A 13,744-nucleotide genomic window follows, 5' to 3' on the forward strand; every position below is an offset into this window, starting at 1 on the left:
TGATTGAGAAGAGGGAAAAATCCTCTCAGAAGTCAAGGGATGGCCACAGAGTATAGTTAATGTGTTGCCAAAGGATCCTTGTGTCCTCATGTGCTCAGAGAGTGATGCATGGGAACTTGACGTAGGCCTCAGTAGTGTTGACTGTGGTGCCATGCAACCATAATGAACAGAGTGACAAGCAGAGGAGGGATCTTTAGGACCTGGACAAGGATCCTAAGCTGGGAGCCTCTGCCACTCATTTTTGGAGGCTCCGTATCTTCAACAGTGAGGAATCCCCACCACCACAATAACAAGGATGGCAAGATCAACCATGTTTTGTAATGTCGGTGCCAGACACTGTGTGAGGCTCACATAGTGATTCATTGATGCCTCAAAATAAATCTTGTAGGATAAACATTCTTTCTTCTGGCTACAGCAAGGAAAGTGAACCTCTAAGAGGCTGAGGACCTGTCTGAAGTGGCAAACAGTGAAGCCCAGATGCAGCCAGTCATGCTGCCCGGGCTGCATCGGAGACTGTGCAGTCTTTTCTGGAGAGTCTATTGGGTCAATTCTGGAATGCTTAAATAACTTTTTCTGTTTGCAGCGTGAAGAAGTGGTAGAATTGGTGCATTAAGCATATGAAGTCAGTATTGATGTTTGAGATGCAGTGATGAGATCCAGAAGTGGAGCAGAAACATATTCTAGGACTAAGCACCAGTTAGGAGTCTGTGTTTGTTTCCTGTGGCTGCTGTAAAAAATTACCACCAACCTGTTGGCTTAAAACAATGCAAATTTATTCTCTAAAAGTTACAGAGGCTACAAGTCCAAAACCAATGTCACTGGATCGAAATCAAGGTGTTGATACGGCTGTGCTCCCTCTGGATGCTCCAAATGGAAAACGCATTTCTGTCTTTTCCTTCTCCTGTTGGTTTCAGCATTCTTTCCAGTCTTCAGATACCTTCTGCTGTGTCTTCTCATCACCTTCTCTGTGTTTCAAATCTCCCTCTGCCTTTCTCTTATGGGAACACTTGTGATTACATTTAGAGCCCCTCTGGATAATCCAGAAAAAATCCCCATTTTAAAATTTTTAGCACGGTGTGGTGGCAGGCACCTGTAATCCCAGCTACTCAGGAGGCTGAGGCAGGAGGATCACTTGAACCTGGGAGGTGGAGATTGCAGTTAGCCAAGATTGTGCCACTTTGCTCCAGCCTGGGCAACAGAGCCAGCCTCTGTCTCAAAAATAAATAAAATAAAATAAAATAAAATAAAAATATTAATCACAGAAGGGTACATTGGCTTGGCTGTATTCCCAGCACTTTGGGAGGCCAATGGGGGAGGATCACAGGAGCCCAGGAGTTTGAGGCTGCAGTGAGCCATGATTGTGCCGCTATCTGGTCTGTTCAACACAGCAAGATCCTGACTCTAGAAAACTAAATAAGTAAATAATAATAATAAAATTCTAATCACATCTGAACAGTTCTTTTTCCCAAAAGTTCACATTCACAGGGTCCAGGGGCTTAGAACATACGTATTTTTTGCAATGGTTAATGGCTTTATATCCTGCAGACCCAGTTCATTCTGTGGATTTCTCTTATCTTCACCTCCCTGCTTATTCTCTTTTTTTCTTTTCTTTTCTTCTTCTTTTTTTTTTTTTTTTTTTTTTGAGACAGGGTCTCACTCTCTCACCCAGACTGGAATGCAGTGGTCCAATCTTGGTTCACTGCAACCTACACCTCCCAGGCTCAAGCAATTCTCCTGCCTCAGCCTCCTGAGAAGCTTAGACTACAGGTGCCTACCACCAGACCTGGCTAATTTTTTTATTTTTATTAGAGACAGAGTTTTACCATGTTGACTAAGCTGGTCTCTAACTCCAGACCTCAAGTGATCCACCTGCCTCAGCCTCCCAAAGTTATGGGATTACAGGCATGAGCCACTGCACCTGGCCCCTCCCTGCTTATTCTTTTGCCCTCTATTTGGGGACCAGTGTTACTTAGTCACTTCTTTATTATGTTTGTGTGTATTTTGCACTTTACCACTGATACCATGTTTGCTGATCCATCTGTGCTTTTCACAGCGTGCATACAGATTACAGTTTGTAGCTTGGAAACAAACCAGAGACACCTCTATTACACAGTTGTCTCCTTCATCCCCCTCCCCCTCTGATGCTTCTCCAGTAACTCAGGCATTTTGGATTTCTTTCAGACTGGAAGACTACCCTTGAGGAGAATAGGTTGAATTCTGAAAAAGATCGAGCTAGGGAAGAACTGTCCCACCACGTGGAAGTGAAACAATGTGTACAGGAGGAGCCACCCTGTTTGGTGTCATTAGGAAAAGTGCACAATCAGAGCAACCAGTTAAGAGAACACCAGGAGAACTCCTTGAGGTTCATGGTACTCACCTCAGAGAGACTGTTTCCTCAAAGAGAACACTGTGAGCCTGAACTTGGGGGAAGTTACTCTCTACCTTCTACTTTAAGCCTTCTACCTATGACATTACCTGCACGTACAGGTTTCCCTAAGCCTAACTCACAGGTTAAAGAGTTTAAACAAAATTCAACTTTCATTAATCATGAGAAAAATGGAGCAGGTGGGAAGCACTGTGAGAATCATCAGCATGCTAGAGCCTTGTGTCAGAGCATTTACTTGAGTAAACTTGGAAACATTGAAACAGGAAAGAAAACCCCTTATGAACATATTGTTGGTCGTGACTCTCTCAACTATGGTTCCTCCCTTTGTTTTCATGGTAAAACTTTTTCAGTGAAGAAAAGTGATGACTGTAAGGATTATGGAAATCTCTTCAGTCACAGTGTGTCTCTGAATGAACAGAAGCCAGCGCATTTTGGAAAAAGTCAGTATGAGTGTGATGAACACAGAGAAGCCTGTTCTGAGAGTCTGTGCCTTGTACAAACAGAAAGAAGTGACCCTGGAGGGACCCCCTTCAGAGGTGAGGATGGCTGTGCTGCCTTCCCTGTGGCCTCATCTTTTTCTGACTGTAACATCATTCAGACTGCAGAGAAGTCATCTGTGTGTAATCAGTGTGGAAACTCTTTCAGCTGTTGTTGTAAGCGCATATACCAGAGAACACAAACTGGAGAAAAGCCCTTCGAATGTACTCATTGTGGGAAATCTTTTAGTCAGAGCTATGACCTTGTCGTACATCAGAGGACACACACTGGAGAGAAGCCCTATGAGTGTGACCTATGTGGGAAATCCTTCACCCAGCGATCCAAACTTATTACGCATCAGCGAATTCACACTGGAGAAAAACCGTATCAGTGTGTTGAATGTGGAAAATCCTTCAGGTGGAACTCTAACCTCATTGTACATCAGAGAATTCATACTGGAGAGAAACCGTACGAGTGCACTCACTGTGGAAAGTCCTTCAGCCAAAGCTATGAGTTAGTTACACATACAAGAACCCACACTGGAGAAAAGCCCTTCAAATGTACTCAGTGTGGGAAATCTTTCAGCCAGAAGTATGATCTTGTCGTACATCAGAGGACACACACTGGAGAGAAACCCTATGAGTGCAACCTGTGTGGGAAATCCTTCTCCCAGAGTTCCAAACTTATTACGCATCAGCGAATTCACACTGGAGAAAAACCGTATCTGTGTATCGAATGTGGGAAATCCTTCAGGTGGAACTCTAACCTCATCATCCATCAGAGAATTCATACTGGGGAGAAACCGTACAAGTGCACTCATTGTGGAAAGTCCTTCAGCCAAAGCTATCAATTAGTTGCACATAAAAGAACTCACACTGGAGAAAAGCCCTATGAATGTAACCAGTGTGGAAAAGCCTTCAATCGAAGCACTCAGCTCATCAGGCATCTGCAAATTCACACTGGGGAGAAGCCGTACAAATGCAATCAGTGCGATAAAGCCTTTGCGAGGAGCTCCTACCTTGTGATGCATCAGAGAACTCACACTGGTGAGAAACCTTTTGAGTGCAGTCAGTGTGGGAAAGCCTTTACAGGGAGCTCTAACCTTCTTTCCCATCAGAGAATTCATTCTGGAGAGAAACCCTACGAATGTAGTGACTGTGGGAAATCCTTCCGGCAGCGATCTCAGCTTGTAGTGCATCGGCGGACACATACTGGAGAGAAACCTTAGGAGTGCAGTCATTGTGGGAAAACTTTCAGCAAGAAGTCTCCCCTCATCATGCACCAGAGGACACCTGTCAGTGGGAAGAGCTATCAGTGTGATGTGTATTAAGGCCTTCAGCCAGCAGTAGTGACTCATTAAACATCAGAGAATGCATCCTGGAGGAAAGCCCTATGAATGCATTGATTGTGGGAAAGCCTTCAATGATCGCTCAACCCTTAGTAAACATGAGAGGACGCACACTGGAGAGAAACCCTATGAATGTGACCACTGCGAGCAAGCCTTTAGCCAGCGGTGTCAACTTACCAGGCATTGGAGAGTTCATACTGGAGAGAAGCCCTATGAATGTTAATGTGGAAAAGTTTCCAGTTAGGATACTTCCCTTATTCAACATGAGAAAGCTCGTGGGCAAGAAACTCTCTGAATAACCAAGATGGAGCCAGATGCAGTTGCCAACACCTGTAATCCCAGCACTTTGGGAGGCCAAGGCAGGTGGATTGCTTGAGCCCAGGAGTTTGAGACCAGCCTGGGTAACATGACAAAATCCTGTCTTTACAAAAAATACAAAAATTAGTCTAGCATGGTGCTGCATACCTGTAGTCCTAGCTACTCAGGTGACTGAGGTGGGAGGATCACTTGAGCTTGGGAGGCGGAGGTTGCAGTGAGCTGTGATCATGCCATCACACTGCTGCCTTATGAGAGTGAGATACTCTCTAAATAAATAATAACCAAGATAGGAAATTTCCCTGCCATACCCTCTTTACTAGAAATCAAGTGGTTAAAACATGACTCTCAGAGTGGGGCTTCATGACCATGTGCATCAGAATTGCCTGGAGTGTGCACTAAAATTGTATTATGATGCTCACTCTAGCCAACTGAATAAAAATCTCTGGTAGTAGAATCCAGGAGTCTGCAGTTTCTAAAATCACACAGGTGGGTGGGCACAGTGGCTCATGACTGTAATCCCAGTGCTTTGGGAGGCTGAGGTGGGTGGATCACCTGAAGTCAGGAGTTTGAGACCAGTCTGGCAAACATGGCAAAACTGTCTCTATTAAAAATACAGGCCAGGGGCCAGGTGCGGTGGCTCATGCCTGTAATCCCAGCACTTAGTTAGGCAAGGTGGGTGGATCACGAGGTCAGGAGATTCAGACCATCCTGGCTAATATGGTGAAACCCTGTCTCTACTAAAAATACCAAAAAAATTAGCTGGGCATGGTGGTGGGCACCTGTAGTCCCAGGTACTTGGGAGACTGAGGCAGGAGAATGGCGTGAACCCAGGAGGCGGAGCTTGCAGTGAGCCAAGATCACACTAGTGCACTCCAGCCTGGGCGACATAGCGAAACTCTGTCTTAAAACAAAAAAATACAGGCCAGGCGCAATGACTCATGCCTGTAATCACAGAATTTTGGGAGGCAACGGCAGGTGGATCACCTGATGTCAGGAGTTCGAGACTAGCCTCACCAACATGGAGAAACCCCGTCTCCACTAAATATGCAAAAATTAGCTGGGTATGGTGGTGGACACCTGTAATCCCAGCTACTCGGGAGGCTGAGGCAGGAGAATCTTAACCCAGGAGGCAGAGGTTGCAGTCAACCAAGATTGAGCCATTGCGCTCCAGCCTGGGCAACAAGAGTGAAACTTCCTCTCAAGAAAAAAAAAAAAAGGACTCTGGTGAGGCATGGTGGTTCATGCCTGTAATCCCAGCAGTTTGGGAGGCTGAGGTGGGCAGATAACTTGAGGACAGGCATTCAAGACTAGCCTAGCCAACATGGCAAAACCCCATCTGTACTAAAAATACAAAAATTAGCTGGGTGTGGTGGCGCACGTGTGTAATCCCAGCTATTCGGGAGGCTGAGGCATAAGAATCGCTTGAACCTGGGAGGCAGAGGTTGCAGTTAGCTGAGATCATGCCACTGCACTCTTGCTTGGGCAACAGGGCGAGACTGTCTCAAAAAAAAAAAAAAAAAAAAAAAAGGACTCTGAGCTGGCCGAAATGGCTCATGCCTATAATCCCAGCACTTTGGGAGACCAAGCACTTGAGCCCAGTAGATTGGGACCAGTCTGGGCAGCATGTTGAGACCCCATCTCTACAAAAGAAATACAATTAGCTGGGCGTGGTGCTGCACACCTGTAGTCCCAGCACTCTGGAGGCTGAGGCAGGAGTATTACTTGAGCCTGAGGGTGGTGGGGGGTCGCACCTGCAGTGAGCTGAGATCACACCACTGCATTCCAGCCTAGGCACCAGAGCAACACCATATCTCTAAAACAAAACAACAAAATATTGGACTCTAAATCAATTTCAGGGATTTGGTTGTGTTTAAACTTTGTTGCTCAGTTGGTTGGATTGTAATCAGAACTGGCAGCATATTAATATGGAAAATACTTATCAGGTGATGTGAAAACAGGAGCCCAAATAGTATGTTCACAGAAGGTTACAAGCACATAATTTAAATTGGTCCACTCAGCAACATGTTCCCTAAAAGAAAAAAGCATAAATTGACAGTTGTGGGGAAAGTGGAAGAGGCCATGTCTGCATTCATTCATTCATTTTTTTGAGACGGAATCTCACTGTGTCCCCCAGGCTGGAGTGCAGTGGCACAATCTCTGCTCACTACAAGCTCTGCCTCTTGGGTTCACGCCATTCTCCTGCCTCAGCTTCCCGAGTAGCTGGGACTACAGTCGCCCGCCACCACGCCCGGCTAATTTTTTGTATTTTTAGTAGAGACGGAGTTTCCCCATGTTAGCCAGGATGGTCTCGATCTCCTGACCTCGTGATCCACCCGCCTCGGCCTCCCAAAGTGCTGGGATTACAGGTGTGAGACACCATGCCTGGCCACATTTATATTTATTTTTTGACACAGGCTGTTGCTCTGTCACCCAGGCTGGAGTGCAGTAGCGCAGTCACGGATCACTGCAGCCTCAACCTGGCTCAAATGTTCCTCCTGTCCTAGCCTCCTAAGTAGCTGGGACCACAGGCATGTGCCACGAAGCCTGGCTAAATTTATTTTTTTAGAGACAAGGTCTCACCATGTTGCCCAGGCTGGCCTTGAACTCCTGGGCTCAAGTGATCCCCAGCCTCAGCCTCCCAAAGTCCTGGGATTACAGGCATGAGCCACGGTGCATGCTATTACTGCACATTTAAGCAGGATAAGAGCCAATGGGAGGGTGGGCACGGTGGCTCATGCCTGTAATCCCAGCACTTTGGGAGGCCGAGGCAGGCGGATCCCTTGAGGTTAGGAGTTTGAGACCAGCCTGGCCAACATGGTGAAACCCCATCTCTACTAAAAATACAAAAAATTAGCCAGCTGTCATGACATGTGCCTGTAATCCCAGCTACTCGGGAGGCTGAGGCAGGAAAATCACTTGAACCCAGGAGGTGGAGTTTGCTGTGAGCCAAGACTGTGCCATTGAACTCCAGCCTGGGCAAAACAGCGAAAAGCAAGACTCCGTCTCAAAAACAAAACAACAAAAGAAAGTGCAGGGTGCGGTAGCTCACGCCTGTAATCCCAACACTTTGGGAGGCCGAGGCGGGTGGATCACGAGGTCAGATCAAGACCATCCTGGCTAACACGGTGAAACCCCGTCTCTACTAAAAATACAAAAAATTAGTGGTGGGCGCCTGTAGTCCCAGATACTCGGGAGGCTGAGGCAGGAGAATGGCGTAAACCCGGGAGGCAGAGCTTGCAGTGAGCCAAAATCACTCCACGGCACTCCAGCCTGGGCGACAGAGCGAGACTCCGTCTCAAAAAAAAAAAAAAAAAAGCAGATGGAAGTATAGCCAATAGCCAAACATACAGAATGAGGAAAGCTGGACAGGGTCAGGTGAGGAGAAGCTGTGGCAGCAGATGTGGCAGCCCCCAGCAGAGCCATAGATTAATAGACCAGAAAGTGGGTTAATCAAAGGTCTGTCCATGAAACTCAGACTCTTCCCCATTTCTTTTTTTCCTGCCTGGCATTAACTATCTGGCTGTGGGTTAGCAAAAAGTTAAGTAGGGAAGGAGTCACATGCTAAAAGATTAGTTCAGGGGACAACGGAATCTGATGTGGTTTTTTTTGTTTTTTTGTTTTTTTTTTCAGACGGAGTCTCGCTCGGTCGCCCAGGCTGGAGTGCAATGGCCGGATCTCAGCTCACTGCAAGCTCTGCCTCCCGGGTTTACGCCATTCTCCTGCCTCAGCCTCCCGAGTAGCTGGGACTACAGGCGCCCGCCACCTCGCCCGGCTAGTTTTCCGTATTTTTTAGTAGAGACGGGGTTTCACCGTGTTCACCAGGATGGTCTCGATCTCCTGACCTCGTGATCCGCCCGTCTCGGCCTCCCAAAGTGCTGGGATTACAGGCGTGAGCCACCGCGCCCGGCCAATCTGATGTATTTTGCTCTGTAGCAAGGGCTGCTTTATTCTGGCATTTCAGAACTTTTTACCTGATAGCTGGTTCTTGCCCTCTTCACCCTCAAGCAAAGCGTACTCTTAAAGCAGCCCCGCCTGTCTGTGGAGCTTCCTGTCTGTTTTCTCATAGCCTCTTGAATATAGGTGGCAGGCAAGGAGCAAAAGATAAAGTTTCCATCATGAAAGAAGGTATCTAAGACAAAGCAGAAAAGATACATATTCAGAGGAACCAAATATTCTTTGTTTTTTGAGACAGAGTCTTGCTCTGTTGCCCAGGCTGTAGTGCAGTGGAACGATCTCGGCTCACTGCAACCTCCACTTCCCAGGTTCAAGCAATTCTCCTGCCTCAACCTCCCAAGTAGCTGGGATTACAGGCGCCCACCACCACGCCCAGCTATTTTTTGTATTTTCAGTAGAAACAGAGTTTCACCATGTTGACCAGGCTGGTCTCAAACTCCTGACCTCAAGTAATCCGCCCACCTCGGCCTCCCAAAGTGGTGGGATTACAGGCGTGAGCCACTGCGCCCGGCAGAATCAAATATTTAAAGCATCTTGTTAATCTAAAAGTGAGTCAAGAAAGGGTTACAAGGCTGAGTGCAGTGGCTCATGCCTGTAATGCCAGCACTTTGGGAGGCCAAGGCGGGTGGATCGTGAGGTCAGGAGTTCGAGACCTGCCTGATCAACATGGTGAAACCCCGTCTCTACTTAAAATACAAAAATTAGCCGGGCGTGGTGGTGGGCGCCTGTAATCCCAGCTACTTGGGAAGCTGAGGCAGGAGAATCACTTGAACCCGGGAGGTGGAGGTTGCAGTGAGCCAAGATCGGCTGGGTGCAATGGCTCACGCCTGTAATCCCAGCACTTTGGGAGGCCGAGGCGGGCAGATCACGAGGTCAGGAGATCGAGACCATCCTGGCTAACACAGGGAAACCCTGTCTCTCCTAAAAATACAAAAAATTAGCTGGGTGTGGTGGCGTGTGCCTGTAGTCCCCGCTACTCGGGAGGCTGAGGCAGGAGAATGGTGTGAACCTGAGAGGCAGAGCTTGCAGTGAGCCGAGATCACACCACTGCACTCCAGCCTGGGTGACAGAGCGAGACACCGTCTCAAAAAAAAACAAAAACAAAAACAAAAGTGTTACAAATAAAAAATAATGCAGATATTTTGATAAAATAGAACAATGAGAACAAGAACAGACTCTTTGACTTTACAAGTAAGATTGTTCAATGTTATATGTAAAATGTTTATTAAGAAACAGAATGCTCGTTCCCTGGTGCTGCAAAGAAATAGCACTCGAACATAAATTTAATTCTCTCAGCAAGGCCGTTTTTACTTTCTGCAGAAAGGGTACTCATCACAGATGGAACAATGGCAAGAGCACACCTGATCAAAGGAGGGAAGCAATTTTTATTCCTTACGTAGTTTGTCCCTGCTACTGTGTCATGTCTCCATTGGCTGCAGCCAGATTGCACAGTCTAAACTAACACTAGATTGGCTAACGTTTAAAACTTTTCGAAATAGGCAAAAGTAATGGAAAGACAAAGGAAAAGGGGAAGTTGCTTATGCCAGATACAGAAGGAGCATAGGCTGTGAGCTGGAATGTGCCTGTGGGCACATCCAGGACAAATATCTTGGTTAAGGTACAAGGACATAGAACATACTACGTGCCTGTGAGCATGTTTAACAGCCACATAGGATAGGGCTTAACAAAGACTTAACAGCACAAAGCAAAGAGGCTTCAAGGAAGTTAGTTTATAAAAGAAACTTACTTTTCAACATTTATGATTTATTCTTTAACAAGAAGAGAAACTTTGAAGAGGAACTTTTACTTTCCACATTGAACAAATAAGTAAGAAAAAGAAAAAGGGAAACTTCCCCAGGGCTGCAAGGAAATTTTCAGGTCATGCCATGTATTATCAGAATTAATAAGACCCATGCATCATGGAAAATTGAGAACACCACGATTAAAAACAGATGGCAGGCCAGGCGTGGTGGCTCATGCCTTTAATCCCAGCTCTTTGGGAGGCTGAGGCAGGCAGATCACCTGAACTCAGGAGTTCGAGACCAGCCTGGCCAATATGGTGAAACCTCATCTCTAATAAAAAATACGAAAATGAGCCAGGCATGGTGGCAGGCGCCTGTAATCCCAGCTACTCAGGAGACTGAGGCAGGAGAATTGCTCGAACCCCAGAGGTAGAGGTTGCAGTGAGCTAAGATTGTGCCACTGCACTCCAGCCTGGGCAACAAAGCAAGATTCTGTCTCAAAAAAAGAGAAAAGAAAAACATGTCAGGGCTGGGCGTGGTGGCTCATACCTGTAATCCCAGCTACTTGGGAGGCTGAGGCAGGAGAATCGTTTGATCCCAAGAGGTGGAGGTTGCAGTGACCTAAGATAGTGCCACTGCACTCCAGTGTGGGCTACAAAGCAAGACTGTCTCAAAACAAAAACAAAACAGATGGCAGGGCCAGGCGTGGTGGCTCACGCCTGTACTCCCAGCTACTTGGGAGGCTGAGGCAGGAGAATTGCTTGAACCTGGGAGGTGGAGGTTGCAGTAAGCTAAGATTGTGCCACTGCACTCCAGTGTGGGCGACAAAGCGAGACTCTGTCTCAAAAAAAAAAAAAACAGATGGCAGGGCTGGGCACGGTGGTTCACGCCTGTAATCCCAGCACTTCGGGAGACCGAGGCAGGTGGATCACTCTAGGTTAGGAGTTTGGGACCAGCCTGGCCAAGATGGTGAAACCCTGTCTTTACTAAGGATACAAAAATTAGCCAGGCACGGTGGTGCACGCCTGTAATCCCAGCTACTCAGGAGGCTGAGGCAGGAGAATTGCTTGAACCCAGGAGGCAGAGGTTGCAGTGAGTCGAGATCGTGCCACTGCACTCCAGCCTGGGTGACAGAATGAGACTCTGTCACAAAACAAACACAGAACAAATGGCATGGCAGAACCTTCTCTAGAGAAAAGAGTTTTCAATCTAGGAAAGGAATAGGGTAAGAAAATGAATGTTTATTCACCCATAACTTTAAAAAAAAATTGTAATTGAAAGCTACAAGGTAAATTGTGCTCATACTATACAAATCCTGCTAGAGGGTTATCCGTTCATCCGTTAAGGTAGACTATCTGGAAAGCTAGTGTTCCACGTTTGGGCTATTGATGAAGTAGTGCCTGCTGGAGGGGCAACATGCTCATGTTTTGTTGTATAGTTGACGAGGAGATGCAGTCAGATGTGTTGACTGACCCAGGCTGGGAGTGGCAGTGGTGCGATCTCGGCTCACTGTAACCTCCACCTCCCGGGTTCAAGCAATTCTCCTGCCTCAGCCTCCTGAGTAGCTGGGATGACAGGTGGGCGCCCCCACGCCCGGCTAATTTTTGTATTTTTAGTAGACACGGGGTTTCACCATGTTGGTCAGGCTGGTCTCCAACTGATCCGCCCACCTCAGCCTCCCAAAGTGCTGGGATTACAGGCGTGAGCCATCACACTCAGCCTGTATTGGCTGTTTATTTTTATTTTTTTATTTTTTGGAGACAGAGTCTTGCTCTGTTGCCCAGGCCGGAGTGCAGTGGCACCATCTCGGCTCACTGCAAGCTCCGCCTCCCGGGTTCATGCCATTCTCCTGCCTCAGCCTCCCGAGTAGCTGGGACTACAGGCGCCCACCACCTCTCCCGGCTAGTTTTTTGTATTTTTTAGTAGAGACGGGGTTTCACCGTGTTAGCCAGGATGGTCTCGGTCTCCTGACCTCGTGATCCGCCCGCCTCGGCCTCCCAAAGTGCTGGGATTACAGGCTTGAGCCACCGCGCCCGGCCTTGGAGACAGCATCTTTAAAGAGCTAAAATGAGATCATTAGAGTGAGCCCTGGTCCATTATGACTATTGTCCTTATAAAAACAGATATTTGGAGACAGACAGCTTGTCACATACACAGGGAAAATGCCATTTGAAGACAAAGTCAGAGATCTACAAGCCAAGGAATGCCAGAGATTGGCAGCAAACCACCAAAAACTAAGGAAAGGGATGGAACATATACTTTCTTGTAGCCCTCAGAAGGAACCAACTGTGCCAACACATTGATCTCAGACTTCTGGCTTCTACAACTGTAACAATAAATTTATGTTGTTTAAGCCACCCCATTTGTGGTACGTTGTTACCAGCGCCCACATGACTAATACAACATATTTTTTAAAATCACCTACTTTATGAAAAACAGCATTTTCCAAAACAGAAATAGGGAAAAGAGTGGCATTGTATGATATTTTTTCAAATCTCCTTAATGTCTGGCTTCACTGAAGGCAGTTGAGTTCCCATAGCTGCATGTCCCCATTGCATCTGTTACAATATGACTCATCTAGCAGCCTCTGGACAACTGTATTGTATATTCCCATGAAAATGAGAGTGAGAGAGGAATAGCACTGGGTAGTCCAGGAGAATGGAAAAACCCAAACGACAACTAAAACAAGCAGTAGGCAAAGAAACCACAGGATAACAAAATCCAAAATAAGGGAGAGAAGACAGCCAAAACTGGTCAGGGTGACATGTCCATGACTCTTCCAGGCAAACCCAAATACGGGAGAAAGGGGGTGGTAACTGGGGTGGGGGTAGGGGGAGCGCGGTGCCTGAAATCCCCTCCTTTTCCAGATACCAGTGACTATTCCACCCATAATTAAACACCCATAAAATGAGAAATGCAAACAACGTTGGGTGTGACTCAGGAGCCAGGAACCACTCCCTCACACTTGTCTCCTGTGTTTCCTTTCACTTTGCAATGACAGCTTCTGGCTTTTCTGCTTATTCTGATTTATCCCTGAATTCTTTCCTGCGATGGCTTCAAGAACCTGGACACCAACTGCCACTGGCATCCAGTGACCCTCCTGAGCCCTCTGGCAACAAAAGAAAATGCCAACATCTTATTATTATTATGAACTTAGTTTTGAACCCACTGATACCTTGAAAGGATCTCAGGAACATTTAGGGCTCCCTGACCCACACTTTAAGAACTACTGCAATAGACAAACTCCTACCTTATAATCAAGGAGATAAACAAGAACTAGGAAAAAAAAAAAATAGACTGGGTGCGTTTTTGTAATTCCAGCACTTTGGGAGGTCAAGATGGGTGGACTGCTTAAGATCAGAAGCTCAAGACCATCCTAGGCAGCATTGCAAAACCATCTCTCTACAAAAAAAAAAAAAAAAAATACAAAAATGAGCCGGGCATGGTGGCATGAGGCTGAGGTGGGAGAATCCTTTGAGCCCAAGAGGTTGAAGCTGCAGTGAGCCGTGATGCTCTCTG

The 13,744-nt window shown here is 46.8% G+C and overlaps 2 protein-coding genes across 7 annotated transcripts in view; both read left to right on the forward strand.

Moving 5' to 3' along the window:
- The window catches only part of LOC103880228 (zinc finger protein 544), a 34,135-nt gene extending 20,505 nt beyond the window's left edge, over positions 1–13,630 (forward strand). For 2 of the 6 annotated variants that reach the window (XM_031659349.1, XM_031659350.1), the window contains exon 6: positions 12,349–13,630. In XM_031659349.1, the coding sequence (XP_031515209.1) occupies positions 12,349–12,463 (115 nt within the window). In that variant the 3' untranslated portion in view covers positions 12,464–13,630. Of the gene's footprint in view, positions 1–786; positions 1,138–2,181; positions 4,984–12,348 lie in introns of those variants that run through there. The other 4 variants (XR_004180245.1, XM_031659352.1, XM_031659351.1 and 1 more) reach the window with 4 other exon arrangements.
- LOC116271639 (zinc finger protein 544-like) lies at positions 1,803–4,983 on the forward strand. Its single transcript, XM_031659347.1, is given in 1 exon segment — positions 1,803–4,983. A coding segment is annotated over 1 exon segment (1,827 nt). The 5' UTR covers positions 1,803–2,366; the 3' UTR covers positions 4,194–4,983.
- Positions 13,631–13,744: the final 114 nt, after the last annotated feature.

The sequence above is a fragment of the Papio anubis genome, chromosome 20 (genome assembly GCF_008728515.1).
Source record: "Papio anubis isolate 15944 chromosome 20, Panubis1.0, whole genome shotgun sequence".
Lineage (NCBI taxonomy): Eukaryota > Metazoa > Chordata > Mammalia > Primates > Cercopithecidae > Papio > Papio anubis.